Source organism: Sorex fumeus, unplaced genomic scaffold (assembly GCF_029834395.1).
Source record: "Sorex fumeus unplaced genomic scaffold, SorFum_2.1 ptg000003l, whole genome shotgun sequence".
Taxonomy (NCBI): Eukaryota; Metazoa; Chordata; class Mammalia; order Eulipotyphla; family Soricidae; genus Sorex; species Sorex fumeus.
The window spans coordinates 58754896-58780707 of NW_026606060.1; the positions used below are offsets into that span (position 1 = coordinate 58754896).

At 36.3% G+C, this 25812-nt stretch overlaps 1 protein-coding gene across 1 annotated transcript; it reads right to left on the minus strand.

The window, feature by feature from the left end:
* Positions 1–4964: 4964 nt before the first annotated feature.
* LOC130024272 (NKG2-A/NKG2-B type II integral membrane protein-like) lies at positions 4965–24518 on the minus strand. The gene is made up of 6 exons (XM_056114968.1): positions 24332–24518; positions 23905–24000; positions 21798–21967; positions 17947–18047; positions 17646–17671; positions 4965–5047 (listed from the first exon to the last, which is right to left on the minus strand). The coding sequence occupies exons 1-6, from the start codon at positions 24516–24518 to the stop codon at positions 4965–4967; spliced, it is 663 nt and encodes a 220-aa protein (XP_055970943.1).
* Between the last annotated feature and the right edge of the window lie 1294 nt (positions 24519–25812).

Consider the following 25812-nt stretch of genomic DNA (forward strand, 5'->3'; position numbering starts at 1 on the left):
TCGGTAAAGATGCCATAAATGAAAAGTGACTAAGTTTATGCATTTTTCTAATGATTGCATTTGTATTAAGTTAAAAGGAGAGACATACAGAAGAACAGTGCCTGCCATAAAGGTAAACTGGGCATGGCGGTGGAAGAAGGGAAATTGGCGAAATTGGTGGCCGGAAATACATACTAGGTGAAGTGACAGGTGTTGCAGCATTAAAAAATGGTTATTTTCAACTTTCGATTACTCATATTATAAAATTGTAAGACTTAAGTTATTCACCAATTCACCAAATAGGGTCATGCTCACTAATGCTGCCTTTTTGAATTTGAAGTACTTGAAGTTTTATACCCATTTTATCACTTTGTTTTCTTTTTAAATTAAATAGTGTTACATACACAATACAATTTGATACATGAAACATATGGTTCATTCTGCAGCTGTTTAAAAAATAAAATTATAACTATTTTTAAATAAGTGATGTTCATTCACTTATTATGATATCAGCAAATACACATATTACTATTTAGGATGACGGCAATATCTAGTGACCAGAAAAATGAATATTTTGGAAATCAAACAGTAAATTAGCACATAATGTATGTGGCACTAAAAATAGACATTGTGGAGAAACTAAAACCAAGTTCACAGAAATAGTAGTATTCAATATAAAAGAGTAGTTAACTTATATGAAAAATTAATTCTATCAACATTTTTGAAACAACGATATGCATAGTTCTTATGACATAAAAATATTCATTTGTAGAGGTTGGAGCAATAGCACAGCAGGTAGGGCGTTTGCCTTGCACACAGACAACCCAGGTTTCATTCTCAGAATCCCAGATGGTTCCCTGAGCATCACCAGGGGCAATTCCTGAGTGCAGAGCCAGGAGTAAACCCTGTGCATCCCTGGGTGTGACTCAAAAAGCAAAGAAAATATACAAATATATTTATTTGCACAACAAATAAAATTGTAAAATAATTTACATTCAATGAGAATGTTTATATAAATGTATTTTTATTAGAGACAGATTTAATAAGCATTTACAATATTAAAGTTTAAAACATGAAAGAATATATTAAAAAGGAAATCAATTGAATCAATGTTGAAAAAAGTCATGGTTTCACAATGATGTGTACAGTTACAATTTATTTTCAGTGGTTTATGAGAGCCTTGTGAGCATAATAAAATAATAGGTTTGCAAAAAGTAAGAAAAAAATAATCAAAAATGGTGAATTAAAATTTTTAATGCTTATGAAACAATTTGATCTACCTGCATAGAATATTATTTACACACAAATCTGTACTGTATACACACCAAATCATAGCATATAAAATATTCTATGCATATATTAAATGCACAAATAAGATAATCTTTTATGATCACATACATTTTAGGTGTAGTATACATTCATAATTCTTACAATATTATTATAACATTACTGAACTTTGGTGTTCCTCCAACAGACACTAGCCAAGATCAACCATATGAAATGTAGACATCTAAGTTCATTTTAAGTTAATTAAATAAAATTAAAATTAATTTAATTAAATAAAAGTAAATTGGCTGGAGCCATAGCACAGCAGTAGGGCGTTCGCCTTACAAGCGGCCAACATGGCCGACCCGAGTTTGATTCCTCTGCCCTCTCGGAGAGCCTGGCAAGCTACCGAGAGTATCTTGCCCGAAAGGCAGAGCCTGGCAAGCTCCCCGTGACGTATTCGATATGCCAGACACAGTAACAACAAAGTCTCCAATGGAGACGCTACTGGGCCCACTCGAGCAAATCGACGATCAACGGGAGGGCCTTTACCTTTACCTTTACCTTAAATAAAATTAAAAATTAAAGGGGCCAGAGCAATAACTCAGAGGGTGAGAGATTGCCTTACACTTGACTAATCCAGTATGATCCCCTGAGCACTGCTAGGAGTGGTCCCCGAGCACAGAGCGAGGAAAAGCCCAAGCACCACCAGGTTTGACACAGAAACAAAAATAAAATAAAATGAAAAGTTAAGAGTGGTTACTCAATCACATAAGGCATATTCAAAAGAAATGTTGGAAATTCAAAGATTTACAAAAATTTTTCTAACAGGAGTTTACCTAAAACAGCAGTGAAAATTAAATTCATGAATATTCTTACTTGGCTTTAAATTCACTAATGTATCCTTAATTAACAGAGCAATTTAGTAAATGGACAGAGTCAACTTTCACATTACATATGAATTGAAAGAAAATTATGAAATTAAGTCTATTCTGTGCAGACATAAATGGGAACGAAGGAAGGAAGGAGAGAGTAAGAAAACAAAAAAGCAAAAAGGGCTCAAAAATAGAACTAGGGCAGAGAGAGAGAGAGAGAGAGAGAGAGAGAGAGAGAGAGAGAGAGAGAGAGAGAGAGAGAGAGAGAGAGAGAAAGATGCATTTACAAAACGAAACCCAAGGCTGAATTAGGGGGAATGTCGCATTGCAGCACTGTACTTTCGTTGTTCCTGGATTTGCTTGAGCAGGCACCAGTAACATCTCACAACAAATTGTGAGACTTGTTGCTGTTTTTAGCAGAAAGTAAAGGGTCAGAGAGCAAGCACAGGACATAAGGCGCTTCCTTGTATGAAAGTCAGACAGACTCAGGTTCTATCCTTAGAACCACCTATGATCCCCTTGCCGTGAGTAATTCATAAACACGTGCCAGAAACAGCTCTTGAACACCTTGGATGTGGCTCAACAGTACCAGATTTGGAAATAAAAAAAAAGGAGCAAGGGAAGTAAAAGAAAGAAACTGATAATTTTAGAAACATGTGGCATCATCAGAATGGAGTTAGAGGACCACTAGAGCCAAGGTGTTTTCTTGATAAAGAAAAAAATAAAGAATAATAGAAAATAAAGATAAATAAAAATGAAGAAAAAAATAACTGTTGAGAAAATTGGAAAGACAAAATCTTTCATTTTCAATAGTGATAATTTTATACACATAAACAAATAATAATGAAAAATTACAAACATACTTTAATCTCTAAAGAAACTGAAAAATCCAAGAAAATGAAAATTACAAAGGTGCAGTACAACAAAGAGACACAGGAGAAGTCCTTAGCAATATCCATGTGACACCAAAACAAACAAATAAAATATACATGGTAAGGGCTATTTTCCTTGCAGTTGGATCCTGCTTGATCTACAGTACCTCGCATGTTTCCCAGATCACTGCTAGAAAGAACCCCTCTTCACTGTCCCTGAGCACTGTTGGAGTACTTCAATATCTGACATATATATATATCACTTCACTCAAGTGAGAGAAGGAATTCGGTGTTCGGTCCTTCGTGAACCATCGAGGATCATGGACGCTGATCGTTTACCAAGGTGTCGAAAATCATATGAACAGACAGGTAATGTGATTTGTAGATGACTGCTGGACTAGAGCCGTTACCAATTGGATTCCATGGACGGCTAAAGAATGCCTGGCCACCACCTACAAGATGGTGGGACTTCTTTGCCAAGACCCTGAACTACGGTTTAATTAATGCTTTTCATGTCCTTGGAGAGAGCAGACACCATTGGGCTACACTAACATGTGACAGGGACCAATGGAGATGTTAGTGGCGCCCACTCAAGCAAATCAAGCCACCCACCTCCTGTCACTCAGAATCCACAGGATGACAAATGATACAAGTGATATATGTATACATATATACACACACATATGTGAGCACCCTTCAATGATGTAGACATGTATATGATAGAAACACAGACATATACATGATATAGACACAAGCATATGTCAATATGTCAATGATATAGACTTGTGTGTATGTGAGTGTGAGTGCGTGTGTGTGTGTGTGTATGTGTGTGTGTGTGTGTATGAGTCCTATCATAAAATTAGCATCAGATAATGCAATAAACGAATGATTCCTTATATACCTTTGGTAAAATTTAAGTATGCAGTTATAAATAAAAACTTATTCTAATCTCTTTGTGATATTGGGCTAAGAAAACATCTCAATATAAATATATATACACACCTATTTTAAAACCAAAAATTGCACATCCACTCACTGTAGATTTATTATAACAATGCAGGGTTACTTTAACATTATTTTACAAACATGAAGTGGAATATAGTTATTACTCTAATCTAAACAAAAAAATAAAAATTACCACCACTCTTTATAGAATATAGAAAAATTGGAATATTATTCTATTGAATAAAAATGTCACGGTCACAGACCTCCAGTTGTTCATCGATTTGCTCGAGCGGGCCCAGTAACATTGTGAGACTTGTTACTATGTTTGGCATATTGAATACATCACAGGTAGCTTGCCAGGCTCTGCCGCGCAGGCGAGGTACTCTCGGTAGCTTGCTGGGCTCTCCAAGAGGGGCGGAGGAATTGAACTTGGATGGCCATGTTGGCTGCATGCAAGGCAAATGCCCTACCGCTGTGCTATTGCTCCAGCCCAATAAAAATGTAAATAACTTTAATATAAGTATGACAATAATTCAGTAAAGTTCATACTTGGATGAAATACCGAAATAATTTCCCTGAAATAGAAAAGGTACATATAGGAATTTTATGGTCACGGTCCTCCCATTGTTCATCAATTTTCTCGAGCAGGCCCAGTAACGTCTCCATCGTGAGACTTATTGTTACTCCGTTTGGCATATTGAGTACATTACGGGTAGCTTACCAGGTTTTGCCGTGCAGGTGAAATACTCTTGGTAGCTTACTGGGCTCTCCGAGAGGGACGAATGAATCGAACCCAGCTCAGCCCGGCTGGCTGCGTGCAAGGCAAATGTCCTACCACTGTGCTATCTCTCCAGCCCAGAAACTTTACAGTAATTACTAAAACTTTATTTCTGTACATTTCAATTTTATTTGGTGAGGGCATTATTAGATGCAAACTAAGCTATTCTATTTAAGATTATCAATTTTTTCAATAGAATCCATATATAGCTATACTAATTCTAAAGTTTATGCTTGCAATAATATGAATTTAGATGATTGCAAATCTCTGCAGGAAGGTGAGATAAGAGTAATATAACACAGTTATGTTCTCCACCTGAAGCTTCTTTAATCCTGTAATGGAAAAAAATGCATAAATATGTTAGCACTTTTTAGCGGGAAACTCACTAGTCAGTAACATTTTCTGTGTAAAGGAATAAACTAATATATTGAAGGTGGAAAAGATAATTTTCAAAAAATTTGTGTTCAGAAGGCTAACCACTTCATAATTTAATATTTATATAAAATATTCTTTAAAAAACAATAAAAGATTAATAGAGCACATTTATGTTCTCAAAATTATTTATTTTAATCCTGTAATGAGAATAATGGGACTGAAGCGATAGCACAGTGGGTAGGGCGTTTGCCTTCCACACAGCCGACCTGGGTTCGATTCATTCGTCCCTCTCGGAGAGCCCGGCAAACTACTGAGAGTATTCCATCTGCTGAGCTTGGCAAGAGCTTGGCAAGTTACCAGTGGCGGATTCGATATGCCAAAAACAATAACAAGTCTCACAATGGAGACCTTACTGGTGCAGGCTCAAGCAAATTGTTGAACAATGGGACGACAGTGCTACAGTGCTAATGAGAATAATGCATAAATATGTTTTCAGTTTGTAGCAGGAGAATCACTAAACATTAACATTTTTTGTGAAAGGAATGTAAAAGGAATAAACTATTAAGTTAAAAGTGAGACAAGGAAATATTCAAATATTTTGAAGTGACGTCAACTAATCACTCTTTAATATTTACATAAAAATTCATTTAAAAACAAGATTTTCTTCATGCTATAATTTAACATGTTAATTAAAATTCTTTTGAAATTTTATATTTTCTCTATATGTTAAAATAGTTAAAGCAAATGAAAAACTTACAATTTCTTGAATGTTGAACCATTTATTGACATTCATGAATGGTGTCTACTGTCACGAAATATGTCAACCCAAACCGGAGGTAATATGGAGGCCAAAAGTTTCTATCCCAGAAATATACAATGTTTATGATGAAAAATTTTATTATTTTAAAGATGCAAGTAGTTTTTTTCAGTTTTCTTCATTAAAAATTGAAAAATCAGTTCTAGATTTCACTTTGACAGAAATAGAGATTATTAATGCTTTTCATATTGCCTAAAATTTTATGGCTATTTTACTTTTGATTTAAATTCCTAGATATAAAAAATTAGCGGTTTTGGTCTGTTTCTTATGTAACAAGAAAAATGAGGTGCACATAATTTATTCATGTTGATAGAAATAACACACTAGGTATTATATTTCCAACTGCTTTGACATTCATTTCCCCAGACCTTGACACAAATTAATTATAACTTTTACAGTTCTACTCAAGATTGATTTTATAAGGAAACTAACAATATATTTTATAAGGGGTTGGCAGTAAATAAATAAATAATAACTGGATCTCCAAAATAATTTGGGAATTACGCCTAGTTGTGCTCAGGGATCACTCCTGGACATATGTGCTACCAACGATCAAACTATGGTTAGTTTCCTCAAGGTCATAAGGTCATCCCTTAAGCCCTGTACTATCTCTAAACCAACTGTTCTCCTTCTTAGCAAGATAAAGCAAAGAACAATCCCTCTTTACTGAAAGAATCCAAGAATTGTTCAAGCCATCATAGACTTATTTCTCTTTGTTAGTCTCTGCTAATAGCATTATTAACTAAAATTCTAATGTTAAAGGACTCTGAAAGAGAAAGACAAAAATTTTTCTTCAGAGTTATGAAACAGCAGTTAAGGAAAAACACGATTATAGATCCCCCAACAGAAGACCAAGACTTGCTGCTTCCCAACACCAAACTACATCAGAGGTGTCTCAGGGCAGCCCCTCTCTCTCTCTCTCTCTCTCTCTCTCTCTCTCTCTCTCTCTCTCTCTCTATCCCTCCCTCTGTCTCTCTCTCTTTCTTTCTCCTTCTCCCTCTCTCTCTCCTCTCTCTCTCAATTAACCAAAAGTGTGTATGGAACTGAGCGTAGATAAGATAGATAAGAGACAAGCATGACAATAACAGCTTGGAATGATCATGCTGGACAAGATCTGAGGGTCAAAAGCAGTTAAAGGGATATTCTTAATGACCTTTCAATATCAATATTGCAGCCATTCTCATTGGTAAGTGCTGGAGCGATAGCACAACGGGTAGGGCGTTCGCCTTACAAGAGGCCAACATGGCTGACCCGAGTTCGATTCCTCTGCCCCTCTCGGAGAGCCCGGAAAGCTACCGAGAGTATTCGATATGCCAGACACAGTAACAACAAAGTTTCCAATGGAGACGTTACTGGGCCCACTCGAGCAAATCGACGATCAACGGGAGGGCCTTTACCTTTACCTTTACCTCATTGATAAATATCAATTTTCACCAGTGAATTTTACCAAATGCTTAAATTTTCAAAAAACAAACTTGTGCCTCTTTTACCTGCCTCACTCTTCAAATATAAAAAAAATTAGATCTTGGAATTCATGCTCAAGTCAATCTAGTTAATTAACAATTGACTAGATAACAGTACTACATCAAAATAAATAGATTGACAAATCAATTAAACAAAGGAGGGGAAAAGATTCCAAGTAATTTTATAAGGCCATCATCACCCTGATAATGAAAAAAAAGACTAGGATAACACTAAAAAGGAAAAAAAAAGCAGCGTTTCTGAATATATAGCGATGTAAAATTTCTCAACCAATCACTATCTTTCAAATGCAGCAGTATTTTTGAAAGATCACATATTATTGGCAAGCAAGTTTATTCCAGAAAGTCAAGGGAAATTCAACCTACACAAAATTTTTCCATATAGTTGTTTATAGTGGCCTTTGTGAACCTTTGTATTTCTATAATATTTATTGTAATATCCTATAATTTATCATGTATATTAGAAATTTCAGTCTTCTATATAAGTGCTATCAATGAACAAAGAGAAAAAAAAATCCATTACTATCAATAATATTGTGAAGGCATTTGACAAGATCATTACCAGTTTGTTAATTTTTAAAAAATGGTGACATCCTGGAAAATAGTTCAGATGTAGGGTCCTTGTTTTGTAAATGTGAAGTGATGGATTCAATCCCAAACATCCAAATGTTGCTATATATGAATATATATGTAAATATATATATATATATATATATTTCTATTTATCACTTTCACTGTCCTTCAATGTTATTCATCGATTTGCTCAAGTGGGCCCAGTAGCACTGTGAGACTTGTTACTATGTTTGGCATATTGAATGCGTCACAGGGAGCTTGCCAGGCTTTGCTGTGCAGGCGAGATACTCTTGGTAGCTTGCTGGGCTCCCCAAGAGGGGCAGAGGAATCGATCTTGGGTCAGCCGTGTTGGCTGCGTGCAAGGCAAACGCCCTACCCGCTGTGCTATCGCTTCAGCCCATTTCTATTTATATACAAGATAAAATATTGATAGAAGGGATGTAGCACTGTAGCACTGTCCTCCCGTTGTTCAATGATTTGCTCTAGTGGGCACCTGTAATGTCTCCATTGTGAGACTTGTTGTTACTGTTTTTGGCATATCGAATACACCACGAGGAGCTTGTCAGGTTCTTCCAAGTGCGTGGAATACTCTCGGTAGCTTGCCAGGCTCTCTGAGAATGACGGAGGAATCGAACCTGGGTCAGCCACATATGCAAGGCAAAAGCCCTACCCATTGTGCTATCGCTCCTTAGCACAGACAATTTCTATGGGTGGCAATGAAAGGTAAGAGGATGTCAAACATTAGAACAAATTTGAGGTCAACTCTAGCTCTAGTTTTTTCCTTATTTTTGAGTTTGAGCTCGCTCCTGGCTCTGCACTGATGGATCACTCCTACGGGACCATATTTGGTACTAGGGATTGAATCTGGGTCAGTGACATGCCAGGAAAGAGCCATCCAGGCTGTACCTTCTCTCCAGCCCTGAATCATTTAGCTATTTTATCTACAGCTATGTTAAACTTGGATCCTCTGACCTTCTTTATGAGCACATGACTGGACACTGAAAGAAGTACTAAGAAAAAGCCAGGATTTTTACAGATATTAAATATCAGAGCAATGTTACGTTTTATGTGGTTAAGTGATAAAGCATGAAACAAAGGAGACTGAGTGAATAAGAAGGAACGGCAGCTGAGAAAACAGAAAAATCGATTTTAGAAACAGGGTTAGACTGCGTGCTTGGGCGGCAGGGCCACTAGGCAGTGGTGTGGGAAGTGGTGGTGGCAGTGTGTGGTCTTCACGCTCACACCCATGTTCCACAGGAAAGCATCTTTTGGGGGGAAATCTCCAGTGGTGCCAAGGATAAAACCTAGAATCCCTGTGTCCAAAGTAAATGCTCTAGTCCTCTGAGCTATACCCCTAGCTGCCAGAAAATAAATGGAAAATTAATCCCTTTCTGTTCTGAAAGATTCTCAAACAAAGATGTATGGGTTAAGCAGGTCGAAATAAACATTGGCTCAAGAAATATCTCTGAAGAGATTTCCATCAATTGATCAAATGCATATCGAAGGGGCTTAGAGTAATGCTGGTATTATTTCTGAATATTGGTATTATTTAAACATACTTCAAAGACGATTAAATGAATATGTGCATGTTTCCATATCAGTAAATACTTTGAATAATCTATATTAGAATTGTAACAATGAATTTTATATGGGTGCATGTTTATTTTTTGAAAATTATAATTTTCCAAATATACATACAATGTGTAAATTTAATTAATACCCCAGCACTGAAGCAACCGTTGCTAAAAGTGAAAAATAATAGAACTAAATATATTTCTAATAAAATCATATATGAAAAGTAAGTCTTTCTAAAGAAGAAAAATGAAAATTTAGATCACCACATGGGAGGGATTCGGTGAAAATGATCTAATCGATTATGCTGAACTATATGGCCTGGTGGTGATGGTTGTGGTATGACGGTACTGTATTCCAAATGTATATAAATGTTTGCAAAACAGTCCATTATAATCTTGTATATAAATGTCTGATATAGTGTTATTTATAAGTCAAATATGTCATATAAATAAAAATCAGTAACAATAATGGGTCTTATTCTCCTGATTATGATTATTAATTATTATTAATCATGTCACAATAAACATGTTTTATTTTGTTACTTACTTTTGGTGGGAGCATCCCAAGCTGTGGACATGAATCCCTAATGCCCCTTCCATGGATGCTCAGACAAGTAGATTGGGCAGAACAGTGGGATTGCCTTTGGCTGTTATGTTGCTCAGATTCTATGGGACCAAGGATTATCAAGTGTCCAGAGACCTCCAGGCTGAACACTTCAATGCTGGGTTAACTCTGTGGTTGAACCCGGGGTGTACACGTGCATTACTTCTCTGAAATCCCAGTACTATCTCTCTGGTCCCAATTTTTTCTTGAGTGTAAGCTTTTTTTATTAAAATTGGTAACAAGGTAAAGGTAAAACATCTATTATTACCACTTTTGTTAAGTTGAATATTAGAAGTAATAGTCAAATCAAGTAGAAAGATTATAAAAAATAAACAAGTAAAAAGTAATAAGAATTCAAGTCAAGTGAGAGAGTTTAAGGCACTCGCTTGTAAAGCAGTGGACTCCGTTACATCCCTGACATCACAAAGGTCCCCAACCACAGCTAGGGGTGATCCCTGAGCAAGGAATAATCCCTGAACACCACTCGTCATCACCCAAATCTCCCTCCTCAGGAAAGAATTCAATCCATTATCAAGTGCAAAGTTTAGGATAGTATTTATCAAAAGTCTTAAAGATATTATTAAAATCTAGAGAAGAATTCAGTGTGCATAGAAAATTAAAGGTTGCAAAAATGAAAATTCAAAAAGAAGCCCTATTTATCACTTAATCACTTAATCACTTAATTTCCCGTTAGTCGTCGATTTGCTCGAGCGGGCGCCAGTAACGTCTCCATTTGTCCCTGTCGCGTGCTAGTGTAGCCCAATGGCATCTCTTTGCTCCGGGAACATGAAGGGCCTCAAACCGATCGTTCGTGATCTTGACGAAGAAGTCTGACCATCTGGTAGGTGGGCGGCCACGCGGTCTCTTGACATCCCGTGGAATCCAATCAGTAACAGCTCTAGTCCAACGGTCGTCTTTAAATCTCATTACGTGACCAGCCCATCTGATTTTCGACAACTTGGCAAATGAGACAGCGTCCCTGATCCTTGATCGTCGACGGATGTCAGAACTCCGGATTCGTTCTCTCATTTGAGTGAAACGTGATATTCCAAGCATAGCTCTTTCTATTCTTCTTTGGGAGACCTGAATGGCGTTCTCATCTTGTTTGCGTAGGGCCCAGGTCTCTGAGGCATATGTTAATGCAGGAAGAACAGTGGAATCAAAGAGATGTGCCCGGAGCCGGAGGTTCTTCGTCCTCTTAGCTATTTCTTCGACGTTCTTGAAGGCGTTCCAAGCCGCTCTCTTCCTCCTGCGCAGCTCGGGTGCCAGGTCATTTGTCATGTTGACCTCTCGACCTAGGTACACATAGCTGTTGCATTCGGAGATGGTCGTTCCATTGAGAGCGAATGGGGCGTCAGGAACAAGGCTGTTTCTCATAAACATTGTCTTCGTAAGATTCAGCTGTAGTCCTATCTTTCCACACTCACGGTCAAAGTCGGCCAGCATTTGTGCCGCTTGGCTGATGTTTGGTGTTATTAAAACAATATCATCAGCAAAGCGGAGGTGGTGTAATTGCCGACCATCTATCTTCACTCCGCACCTTCTCCCCCCACTTCCACCATTTTGTGGAGCACTACTTCACTCATAACACTATTTATAATTGAATAGAATAATTAACCAAAGAAACAAATGCATAAAATGTGATAAAAAATATTAAAGGACTCTATTTAATGACAGGGAAAAATCATAAGGACTTTAAACTGGAGAGATTGTAAAGTAGTCAAGATGCTTGAATGCCATGTATCAGGCCCCACTTCAATCTCAGCAGTACATATGGTCCCCCAAGATGTGCCAGGATCTGAAGCACAGATTCAGCAGACTTGAAATGCTCAAGACTTCCTGCACAAGCAAAAACTATGAAAAGATATTTTTGTATACAGATAGTGAAAATATATATATTAACACTACCATTTTACTGAAAGAAACATGTAGATTTAATGCAATTTCATTAATAATTACAAAAATGTGATTTTTTTGTCTTTATGCCCAGAACTTAGTCTTCCATTGTACTCAGGAAGATGGTATGTGGTATTGGGGTCTGAACCCATATAAATCATGTGCAGTATAAATTAAGCATCTTACCGGTCTACTGCCTCTTTAACACCAACAACTGCAGTTTTGAGGAGATAGGACAGAAAGAACTAATACTTATTTAGAATCATAAAAAAATCTTACATAGTTATGGAAATTCCAAGATAGAAAAAAATACAAAAGCAGTTTGCACCCTGATTTTAATCCATAGTCCAAAGTGAAAATAATTAGAACTGTATTGTATTGGAATAAAAATGTCATTTTTGAGAAAATGCAAATTAATAATACAGTGAGAGCTCACACCTGTGAGAATGACCGACCTCTATAGAAGTAATAACAAGTGTTGAAAGAATGGAGGGAAAGTAAAGAGCTTATGACAGGAATGTAACAAGAATATATACTGGCACAACCATTTTGGAAAACAGTATGGACTTACATCAAAAAAACCAAGGACATGGCTGTGAGACATTTTATGCAATTCATAATAAGAAATACATAAAAATTGTCTAGCTTTGCCTTTTGAGGGCAGAGTCTCCCTCCCCTGCTCCTAACTGTCCTCGTTGGGGCCCCTTGGAGGGGGGCGGGTTCAGTTTCTCTTCCCAGCCCAAGCAGAGTCCCAGCAGCCAAAAACCTCCAGAACCAGCCACAGCCATGCTGAGACCACTCTCCACATGTTCGGACAAGCCTCATGCATAAAAGAATCGTCAGAAGAACCCAAGCATGCGGGTCCCAGGGATGAGATCTCCAAGCCTGCTTGGATTGGGACTGGGCCTCCTCCACCCAGATCCCCCATCTTCCAGTAGGTAGGCATCACACCCACCAACTGCCCCCAGTGCCAGGTAATTCCATCAATGACCAAGATCCAGAGTCTATAAAACCCAGCTCCCAGAAAATCTTATTATCTAATTCTTACTCTGGAGAACCCGACAGGCTATCAAAAGTATCCTGCCCGCAGGTCAGAGTCTGACAAACTCCCCGTGGTATACTCAATATGCCAAAAACCAATAACAATAATGGGTCTCATTCTCCTGACCCTGAAAGATCCTTGAATATGGCATTTTCTAAAATCTCAGGGCTAGGACAAAGGAGACATTTCTAGTGCCTGCTCGAGGAAATTGATGAATAACAGGATGACCGTGATACCATGATTAACTGTATTTTGAATATGTGGTCAGATGCCTTTTCAGGACTTTTGAGTGGTGGTCACTTGATCACTTGATCACTTGACTTCCCGTTAATCATCAGTTTGTTCCAGCAGGTTCCAGTAATGTCTCCATCCATCCCTGTGGCGTGCTAGTGTAGCCCAATGGCAACTGGTCAATCTAGGAATACTAAGAGCCTCAAACGGATCATTCAGGGTCTTGATGAAGCAGTCTGACCATCTTGTAGGTGGGAGGCCACGCGGTCTTTTGATGTCCTGTGGAATCCAGTCGGTAACAGCTCTAGTCCAGTGGTCGTCTCCAAATCTCATTACGTGTCCAGCCTGTCTGATTTTCGACTCCTTGGCAAATAAGACAGCATCCCTGATTCTCAACTGCGATTTCTTTCTCTCATTTGAATGAAACATGATGCTCCAAGTATAGCTCTTTCAATTCCTCTTTGGGAGACCCGAACAGTGTTCTTATTCTGTTTTCATAGGGTCCAGGTAGGTCTCTGATGCGTATGTTCATGCAGGAAGAACAGTGAAATTGAAGAGATGTGCCCAGAGCCAGAGGTTCTTCGTCCTCTTAGCTATTTCTTTGATGCTCTTTAAGGCGTTCCAAGAAGCTCTCTTCCTTCTGTGCAACTCAGGTGCCAGGTCATTCGTCATGTTGACTTCTCAACCTACATACACATAACTGTTGATTCGGAGATGGTCATTCCATTGAGAGTGAATGGAACATTAGGAACAAGACTGTTTCTCATGAACATTGTCTTCATGAGATTCAGCTTTAGTCTGACATTTCCACACTCATGGTCAAAGTTGGCCAGCATTTGTGCTGCTTGGCTAACGTTTGGTGTTGTTAGAACAATGTCATCAGCAAAGAGGAGATGGTGTAGTTGGACATCTAAGTTCACTCCCATTCCCTCCCATTCTAGTCGTTGCATGATGTTCTCGAGGGTGGCACTGAAAATTTTGGTGAAATGGTTTCACCCTGCCGAACCCCTCTCTTGACATGGATGATCACTTCTTTGTAGAATGGTGAGATCCTGGTGGTGAGATCCTGGTAGTGAATACAGCTCACGGGGATCCTAATGTATTGAGTATGAATGCCTTGATTGGCTAGGGCTTCGATGACCCCTTCTGTCTCAACAGAATCAAAGGTCTTTAAATCAATAAACGGTAGACAGAGTGGCATCTTGAACTCCTGAGAAACCTCAATGAGCTTGGTTATTGTGTGGATATGGTCAATCTTGCTGAATCCTTTGCAGAACCCAGCTTGCTCACATGGTTGTCCTTCATCTAGTGTTCTGCCAATCCTATTCAGGATGACTCAAGTGAACAGCTTGTAGATGATAGTCATCTTGGTCTTCTAGTTGGCGAAGGACAGGCGGGCATTACGAATGTTTTTCCTGATTTTTGCCCCTTCTACCAGCACTGCTGCTCTTCTCTCTTTGAGGACTTCCTTTATTGAGTCTCTGCACTGCTTTGTGAGCTCGGACATTTGCTTGTGGTTGCCTGAGGCATGCTCCAAGCCATGTTGGAGAATAAGCTCAAGAGTTTTCGAAGACAAGTGTTTTTTTGTAACTATCTCTCTCTTGGCATTCCTCACACAATCATGGAGGTGCTGAACCAGTTGGTCATATTCCTTGTCAATGTTGTTAACCACAGCATCTTCCCATGTTACAGGAATAGTGGCAAAGAGCTCCCAGTTGGTGGTTGTTCTGGGAGTTCTCTTCTTAAACTTTGCAACCTCTTCTCCCCACTCTGTGAAGTAGAATTTTGCATGAAGTAGATGGTGGTCCAATCCCATTTGGAATTTTGGGACAACAGCGACATTAGTCAGGCAAAACCGTCGATTGAATATGATGTGGTCAATTTTGTTGTGGAACCGTCCACTGGGAGACTCCTATGTCGAACATTCAGATTTGGCCTTCTGGAACTGTGAGTTACCATGGATGGTCTTGGTCGACATGATGAACTCAGACAATCTCTCACCCTGTCCGTTCCACTCTAGGCCATGTGTCCCAATGTGGAGTTCTTCGGCTGATCTTCTCGGTCCTATCTTGGCATTAAAATCACCAACAATGATCTTATAGAAGGTGTGGTCTCCTTAATAGAACTTCTCCAGCTCCATGTAGAACTTCTCGATTTCTCTTTCATCATAATTGGATGTTGGTGTGTAGACAACAAAGATAGAAACTGCTGGTAGTGAGCCTCATTTATTCAAGTGTAATCGTCCGATTTGTGTTGTTAGGAATTCAAATGAATCGATGTTCATGGCCAAGTTCGTGTTGACAAGAACACCAATACCTCCGCCGCCTCTTTTGTCACATGTTCTGAGAAACAGTTCTTCTCCAGTGTCGAAAATGGTGTGATGTGATTGATGCCTTCTTGTCTCGGTCAGACCAATGATGTCGTACTTAATCTTCTGCCCTTGTACCATCAGGTCCTCGATGGATGAATCTGATGCCAGCATACGTGCACTGAAAGTACAATCATTTTTGTCTTTCTTCATTTTGCAGCGTAGTTCAGCCTTGAGATTTTATCAGCCTCTCCTTCCTTATCCTTCTCAACGCTGCTGTACTGGTGACTCCTTCATGGTGAGGGGAATGAGACCCATTGTAATTACTGGTTTTGGCATATCGAATACACCACGGATAGCTTGCCAGGCACTGCCGTGAGGGCAGAATACTCTCGGTAGCTTACCAGACTCTCCCAGAGGGATAGATGCTTTTCGGGCGGCCTCTAATCGCCCTTGTAAGTGTTCCCACGGTTCAAACCTTATTTGAACCCTATCAAATATGTTGCAGTAATCCTGGAGTGGTAGTGGGTGGGGAAATTCCAAATAATAATGGTAGGACTGGTGTCAAAATATTGAATGTAATCAAAGTAGATAGAGTATTGTGGAAATTGTCTGTCGCACAGGCAGGGGAAGGATTAGGATGCAGAGGTATACTGGGGATTTTGATGGTGGAAAATGTGCACTGGTGAAGGGATGGGTATTTGATAACTGTTTGACTGAAACTCAAACATGAAAGCTTTGTAACTGTATCTCATGGTGATTCAATAAAAAAAATGAAGAACTTATTTCATGTAAAAAGCTCATTATATAAAACTGAATGCAATGTCAAAAATGCAACTGCATGAATAATGAGTGAGTAAATAAACAATATAAATTGAAATATTAAAATATATGTATTAAAATTTAAAGATAAAATAGTAACAGTAGTAAATTAAAATAGATGATATTTAAGACATTGTGCTACTCAGTACAGTGTGCAATTTATTTTCAATGGTTCATGAGAGACTTATTAACATAATCAAATAACAGATTTGCAAAAGTAATGAGTAAAATTATCAGAAATAGAGAATTAAACAATTTTTACTGCTTATAAAAGAAGCTGATCTATCAGAGTATTACTTACAAATATGTGCTGTATATACAGATACAATACAAAAAATCATAATGTGGTATTATAGTAACAATTCTATACATATATACACAAGTAAAATAATCTTGTATGTTCACAAACATTTTATATTTAGTATAAATTCATAGTTCGTAGAATATCACTATAACATTACAGATCTGTGGTATAACTCCAGCAGACACTAACCAAGATCAACCATCTGAAGTGCAGGTATATAAATTTCATTTTAAGCTAATTAAATAAAACTTAAAGTGAAGGGGGTCAGAGCCATAGTATAGCAGGTAGGGCGCTTGCCTAATTTGTGTGATCGATTGAGCACTGCCAGGATGATTCCTGAGTGCAAGGCCAAGAGAAAGTCCTGAGGACCACCAGGTTTGGCCCCAAACCAAAAATAAAATAAAATTTAAAGAGTTAAGATTGGTTACTCAATCACACAAGTCATGTTCAACAGAAATGCAGGATATTCTTAGATTTACATAAATTTTTCTAACAATAAAAATTACTACCACTGTTTATAAAATCTAGTATAAAATGAGAATATTATGGAATTATTTTAATACAAGAAAATATAGCAAAAATTAAAATAATCCTCATACTTGGGTTAAAATATAGAAATAATTTCACTAAAATAGAAAAGGCACGAATAAAAACTTTACGGCAATTACAAAAACTTTATTGTTTGTATACTTTAATTCTATCAGGTAAGTTCATTATTAGATGCGAAATGATCCATCATAAGAATATCTAGACATTCTGCCATTCTCTTTAAGATTATCACCTTATTTAATAGAATCCATATACAGCTGTACTAATTCTGAAGTTTATGCTTGCAACAATATGAATTTGGAGAATTGCAAAACTGTGCATTGAGTCTAGATAAGAATAACGAAGCACAGTTACGTTCTTCAGCTGAATTTTCTTTAATCCTATAATGGAAAAAATGCATAAATATGTTGTCATTTTTTAGAGGGCAACAGACTAAACGGTAGCATTTTCTGCGTAAAAGGAATAAACTAATGTAATGAAAGTGGAAAACAGGTTATTTTAAAAAATTTTGGTACCACTTCATACTTTAATATTTATATAAAAATTATTAAGAAACAATATTTTCTTTATGCTATAATTTAAAAAATGAAGATTATTATGAAATCTTACATTTTCTCTATACAGTTAAAATAGTTAAAACAAACAAAACACTTACATTAGTTTGGAAGTTGAACCGTTTATTGACATCCATGGCTGTTGTCTATTGTTACGAAATATTCCAACCCAAGTCGGAGGTAATATGGAGGCCAGGACTTTCTATTTGTAAAGATATAATGTCAATGATGAGAAATTTTGTAAAAGATGCAAGAAGTTGTTTTTTAAAATATTCCTAATTTAAAAATGAAAAGACAGTGTTATATTGTATTTGACAGATATAAAAATATGAATTCTCTTCATATTGCCCAAAATTTTTTCAATTTTTGCCTTTAATTTAAACTCTTAAGTATTTAAAATTAGGTCTGGGTAAGGAAAATGAGGTGCATATAGTATATCTATGCTGATAGAACACATTATATATTATATTTCCAGATACTGTGACATTGGACTGCCGAGCTAGTACAGCAGGTAGGGTATTTGCTTGCATGAGGCCGACTTGGAGAGCCAGACAAGCTACTGAGAGTATCTCGCCCATAAAGCAAAGCCTGGAAAGCTCCCCATGATGTATTCAATATGCCAAAAACAAGTAGCAAGTCTCACAATAGAGATGTTACTGGTGCCCACTTGAGCAAATTGATGAAAAACGGGAGGATTGTGACAGTGACAGTCATTTCTCCAGATACTGACACAAATTCACTTTAAGTTTTATAGTTTTACTTGTAGTTTGATATTATAAAGAAACTAATATAAGATTTCATAAAGGATTGGCAGTGAGAAAATAAATAATAACTGGATTCCCAGAACACAAATTTCTTCCTTGATCCTATTCTTTTCTTTCCTTGTTTTTGGACTACACCCAGCTGTGCTTAGAGATCACTCCTCAAGGTACTTGGGGGACATATGTGGTCCCAGGGGTCAAACCACGGATGGTTTCCTGTAAGACCGTAAGGCCATACCTTAGCCTGATCTCTAAATCAATTGCTGTACTATCTCTAAACTAAGTGCTCCCATTCTTTGCAAGATAAAGAAAAGAACAATCCCTCTTTACTGGAGCTCAGCAAGCTGTACAAGATGTCATAGACCTATTTCTCTTTGTCAGACCCTGCTACTAACATTATTAGTTAAAATTCTGATGTAAAAGTTACAAGATCCTTAAAGAGAAAGACAAAACATTGCCTGCAGAGTTATGGAACAACACAGGACAAGGTGTCTGATCTCCACCACCCAACAGAAGATGACAGGAGAGGACCTAGACTTGCCACCTCCCAACTCCAAGCTACATAAGAGGTGACTCAAGGAAGTCACTCTCCTTTATAAATTCTAATTCTGACTAGTTAAATTTTACCAAATGCTTAAATCTTCAAAAATTAACATATGCCACTCCCCCACACCATTTTTCAAACTGAAAAGAAATAGATTGATAAATTGATCAAACAAAGAAGAAAAGAATGATTCCAAATAACTTTATAAGATCATCATTGCCCTGATAATGTAAAGTAAAAGACTAGTCTATCATGCAAAAAGCAGTATCTGATATATAGAGGTGTAAATGTTCTCAACAAAATACCATCTTTTAGATTAAACAGTGTTTTTGAAAGATCATATATCATTGTCAAGAAAGTTTCTTCCAGAAACTCAAGGGAGGTTCAACCTACACAAGTTTTTGGCCATGTAATTGTTCAAAGTGCCTCTGTGATCATCTCTAGTTCTGAGAATTACTGTAATTATCCTATCATTTATAATGTACATTAGATTTTTTACTCTTCCTTATGAGTTCTATCAATAATCAAAAACACAAAGATTGTATATTGCTATCTAAAATGCTGTGAATGCATTTGACAAGATCATTACCAACTTGTTATTTTTTAGAAAATGATACCATCAGGGATATAGCTCAGTTCTAAGACCATTGTTTCATAAATACTAAGTCATGGACTTAACCTCCAACATCATTATATATGATAAAATAGAATATTTATAGATATGCCAAAAACAGTAACAAGTCTTACAATGGAGACATTACTGATACCACTCGAGCATATTGATGAACGAGAGGACAATGCTACAGTGTTACCTAGAAATAGTAAAAACACATATTATAGACATAGCTAATAAAAATTCAGTGATTAAAAGCGAGATTTTTTTTTGAAAAACACGTTAAATACTAACACAATTAAATGAATATGTCTGTGCACATTTGCATATCAGTAAACACTTTGAATAATCTTTATTAGAGTTGTAGCAGCAAATTTAATATGGGCATGTATTTGGTTTTTATTTTTGGAAAATTTGGATATTTTTTCAAAAAATATATATACAATAGGTAAATTCATTTAACATCCCAACACTGAAGCAACTGTTGCTAACAGTAAACAAGAAAATTAGAGATCTATATATATAATTATATAAGAACAGAAATTCTTTCTAGAGAAGAAAAATGAAAATTTAGATCACGTTAGGAGTTGCTGAAAATGTTCTAATGGATTGTTCTGGACATGTATTGGCCTGGTTGTGATGGGTGTGGTATGATAATACTGTATTCCAAATGTGTATTAACTTTTGGAATAAGTCATATTATAACATCCTATAAATTTTCATTTCTAAGTCAAGTATAAAATCATATAAATCAATATTGTCGTAATAAAAATGTTTTATTTTGTGTTTATTTTTGGTGGGGCAATCCCAAAATGTGTTCAGGAACTCCAAAGGCCCCTCCCAATATCCTCAGCCAAATAGATTGGCCAGAGCATGGGGAAAGTCTGAGTGTATTAGGTTCTGTGGGACCAAGGACTATCCAGTGCCCAGAGGCTCCAGGCTGACACCTTCAATGCAAAAATGAGCAACTGAAGCAAAGTGTACCACAAACATGACCAGATAAAGTAGATGTGATACACTTATCCAATCGCATGCAGCGTAGCTATTAAAAAATGGAACTTTAATATTTACAAACAAAATAAAATGAATTCCATAGCACAGTGGTAGGGCGTTCGCCTTACAAGCGGCCAACATGGCCGACCCGAGTTCGATTCCTCCGCCCCTCTCGGAGAGCCCGGCAAGCTACCGAGAGTATTCGATATGCCAGACACAGTAACAACAAAGTCTCCAATGGAGACGTTACTGGGCCCGCTCGAGCAAATCGACGATCAACGGGAGGGCCTTTACCTTTACCTTTACCTATGCATATGAAATGTCTGAAGGAAAAAGACAAATAGAATATTTTACATATGCCCAAATTAGGAAGAAAATAATGCACAGAGAAAGCACAATGAAAAGACAAAGTATTAGGTAATGATGAGAAACCAATGGTTGTCTGAGAAGGTGGGGATGGAAGAAAATGTGAAATCAGGTGGAAAAAGAATTCTATGTTCTACCTACTTGGTGTTTTTTAAATTTTTATTCATTTTATAAAATCTATTTTCTACAATGTTTATAAGTATATGATCTTGTTCATACTTTGCTTTCACTATCCAAGATTCTTATTTGACTTTTTGATGATAACAGAGGGAGTGACACAACTACCTTCTTTGAAACATGGAGTTTTTTTTATGTCACTGGCAGACTGAAAAAGTGCTAATTTCTTATTGCACTTAAGAGGCATACAATAACACTTGATTTATTTAAAACTAATTAAGTCCACTTATATGACTATGAATAACTGTAATATGAGAAATATTATAATCATTAATTAGCTTTAAGCAGAAGAAAGGATTAAAAGCATTTGTGAAAAACATGTCTTTCTAGAAAAAAGTAAGAATAATAAACATGCATTATGATATGAAAGAAAACTGCATGACTGAAATATTAAAAGTCAATCTGTGGAGTGTATAAAATATACAATAAAATATGCAAGAATGAATAAGCATTAACTGAAATGTCTTTTGTAAAGTGGTCGAAACATTAAATTCTTACCATTTCTTCTTCGCTCTCTATATAAAGAAGGCTAGACTGGTGAGAAGCACAGGCCATCACACTCTCATTCCATGTCATTTTTTCATTCGTTGTATAATAGCAATTGTTGGAATATGTAAATCCCTCAGGAGGACAATGAGCACAATGAGACACCAGAGAGTTATCTTGAGCTATTAATAGAAAAGTTTAGTTATGAACATCCAATGGAACTGCCACATGTGCATAGGTAAAAACATGAATGTATATTACATATTGTGCACTGTCAGGATGTGATACATACAAGGTACAAGGCTTATGCAAACACTCCCAGTATGGGTCAGTTTCTCATCCCTTAATTTACATGTCGATATAAGGCAAATGCTCCACTAAAAATTCCCACTCTATAATTATACATTAGCCACAAATTAACAATTTCCAAGGTTGAGTAATTTATTTCACCATCACTTTTAGCTGTAAGATATTTGAACTAAAATTTGTAAAAAAAATTATAATGAATTATTCTTTATATGTTGTTACATACCAACTACTTTTTTAAAATTTTTATTAGTGAAACACCATGAGGTACAGATGTAGACTTACAAATTTTTGTGGTTGGGTTTCAGTTATACAATGGTCGAATACCCATTCCTCCACCAGTGCCCATTCTCCACCACCTCTGATCCCAGTATCCCTCCCACTCCCCATCCCCCCATCCCACCCTGCCTCTGTGGCAGGGCATTTCCTTTTGTTCTCTCTCTCCTTTTGGGTGTTGTGGTCTGCAAAAGAGGCATTGAGTGGCAATCATGTTCGGTCTATAGTCTACTTTCAGCATGCTTCTCCCATCCTGGGAGGATCCTCCCAACACTCTTTTTTTGGTGCTCCCTTCTCTATATGAGCTGCCTTTTCCCCTAACATGTATAGCTGGCCTCCAAGCCATGGAGCAATATTCCTGGCACTAATTTCGGCAATTCTTGGGTGTTAGTCTCCTATTTTGTTGCTTTATGTTCCCCAGATTAATGCAATCTTTCTATGTTTGTCCCTCTCTTTCTGATTCATTTTGCTTAGCATGATACTTCCCACGTAGTACCACTTGTATGTAAATTCTATGGATTCATCTTTTCTAGCAGTTACATAGTACTCCATTGTGTAGATGTACCAAGGTTTCTTTAACCAGACATCTGTTTTCGGGCACTCAGGTTTTTTCCAGATTCTAGCTATTGTAAAAAGTCACTGCTCTTTTTTTGTTGCTTTGTTTTTTATTAGTGAGAGACCATGAGGTACATCAACTACTTTTTAATGAACTTTTATTTCCTGATTTTTTTTAACTATGTTTTCTCTTAAATTGGTTAGCATTTCTATTTAGTCCAAGACATACAAACTATAAAATGTTCTATTAAAACTGTGAAAATCTGTATTTACCTTTCTGGATCCTTGTTTCATTAATTATGGAAGAGTTATTTTGCCTTAGATTCTGGGTAGCTATAAGAAAATTAAGGAAAAACTATAAATATAAATTGATTCAAATATATCGCAATAACATTAGTTTCTTCGTTGACAATTTTTGTATTGTTAAAGATTAGAATAATATGCAATAAAGTTGTGGGAAAATTAAAATTGTATTATTGAGGAAGGGTTCTAATTCTAAGAATATAGACAGAGAGACAATAGCAGAAAGAAGGAAAGAAAGAAGCAGAGAGAAGAGAAATAAAGCAAACCCAAAAAGAGTAAAGACAAAATGGAATCACGAATTCTCGGCAATACCAGAACAGAGTACTTTGAAGTAAAAGTAAGAGAAATATCACAGGTGAATCCATCTAAGAAAATTAATTTTACTAAGAAAAGCAATAAAAGAAATTAGTTTGAGTGGAAAATATTTTAAAAGCTTAAAGAAATGAAGTTACATCTCCCTCTGTATTTGGTTAAACAAAGTTAAAAAAATTACATTTCCCAATAAGGTATTTTAATATCCTAAATCATATTTTTATTATAAATTCAAATTAAGCAATCCATACTACACTATATAAACTTGCATGTAAATGTGAGATCTGTTTTGTAATATTATAAAATCTTTAGTGAGAGCGAAATCAACAATAAATTTTCCTTTTTAAGTTTTCAAAAATTTACTTACAATGAGTAATAATCCTTTGTAACACAATGCACAGCAAGACAAAGCAAATGATTCCCAGGACCCCAGCAATGAGCTTCTCTGGAGGTGACAATAATCCTATGGGGAGTGAAATGAAAACACTGAGAAAGGAAAGATGTAAAGAAGTATTTAGAAGTGTGATTCTATTACCATTTTGGACTCTAGGTCCATTGCAATCTCTCTCCCAGATCTCTACATTGCATTTTTAGCAAGTATAAGCTCTATGATTTGTTCAACAATGCCTAAGCAAAATTAGTTCAGAACTCATATAAGAATATCATATTCCAAATTAGGTCTCTGATTCTCAGAAATAAAAAATATTGACTTTGCTCCCTTCTCTTTCCCACAACTCTGCAACCCAACTGCCCACTCTAGAACTGTGGTATCTTCTGTCTGTATAACAGTTTACCTTTGCAGCAGTAGTCCTTGTCATTTCCCTGCAGAGACTGAGTAGCATTTCGAAGATTTAATTCTGCATAGCATATTTCTTGCTCTGTTTCTGAAGTGAAGCCTTTAGTACCTTTAGGGTTTTTTTGTCGCCTTTTTGACTTTTTAGTCAAATTTAGCTCTGCATACGTTGTTTTTTCATTACTCATCTCTGCAGCTAAGTAATCCCAGGGACTGCGCTCTAAGGTAAATAGGTTTGAAGAAAAATAGTACTTAATGGCAAGGAGGTGGAACAGGAACTGGGCGGGGTGAGGGTGCATAGTAGAGTTCATTCTGCAGTTGAAGAATCTGCAGTTATTTTAAATTCTTGGGTCCTTAAATGACAGTCTCATAGCAAAAAAAATAAAATTAAATTAAAACTTTATTTATTAAAATATTTACAACTGACAATATTTTATTACTGAAACAATACAGATTTAAAATCTGTGAGGAATCAAGATTCTGACAGTAATAAGCCTATTTATTTAAAGTCAGATTACATAGTAATGTTTTAATAACACAAGAATACTTGTGTTAAAAATAAAACTGTCATTTAAAAAGTCAGTGATGATTACCAGTATCTTGAAGTGTAATAATCAGTAAAGACACTTTATAATCTTTAAAATATGATAACAAAGTAATTGTTGAACAGCTTGATGCTGAAGTAGCAAAATGGCATACATTTCATTTATTGCATTATGCACATTACATTTTAATTATTTACATATTTAGCATCCTAAAAGTAATTTATTAACAAATTATTAATAAGAGTAGGCAACAACTTCTAAATGTATGAGAGTACAGAGAACTGGAAAAAAGATCTTAAGTTGACAAAATATACAACATCAGGTAACACTGTCTCAAAAATTCTAAACCTGAACTTGCTATTTATCAATATTCATCTTATTATGGGTGGTTATCAACTATAGCAAATAATAATTGTTTAAAATGAATGAGGTACACACAAAAGGAATTTTCAAGTGTTCTTTCATTTATAATGTTGAAGATTTTAAGGAAAAAAATAAACAACGCTATGTTGTAAAATATTACATAACATAGTAAATTTTATTCAAAATATAAAACAATAAAAAAGAAACCACAAATGTACTTACTTTAGATAAATGAGTTCAACAAATGAAAGTGTGGCTTACAAAAAACATTGTGGGTGCCAATTTCCAGAAATATCCTATGATCAGTGAAGTTCATTTCAGCTCCCTAAGTGATTTAAATAATTCACATAAGGTAATTTAGTTTCCATCAACAGATCAGAGCACACCAAATTCATTCTGACTGTGAAGCTTACAATGTGTGACTGACCTTTAAAGAGTCACTGAGCATCTAGTGACCTAGTTTACTAATGGAAATGGAAACAAGAATACATAAGATACAAAGTGCTAGCACTTAGCACCCCAGTAACTAGCTCCTGTGAAAGCTCAATATACAATTCATCTTGATTTTTATTTT

Bases quoted from the DNA above. Each gene is read 5' to 3' on its own strand.
- LOC130024272 (XM_056114968.1), bottom strand. From the start codon at position 24,518: ATGAGTAATGAAAAAACAACGTATGCAGAGCTAAATTTGACTAAAAAG. The intron at 21,968-23,904 runs GTAAGTAAATTT...TTCTATTAATAG, and splicing joins ACAAAGGATTATTACTCATT to CTCAAGATAACTCTCTGGTG. The intron at 18,048-21,797 runs GTAAGAATTTAA...CTTTACAAATAG, and splicing joins TAGAGAGCGAAGAAGAAATG to AAAGTCCTGGCCTCCATATT.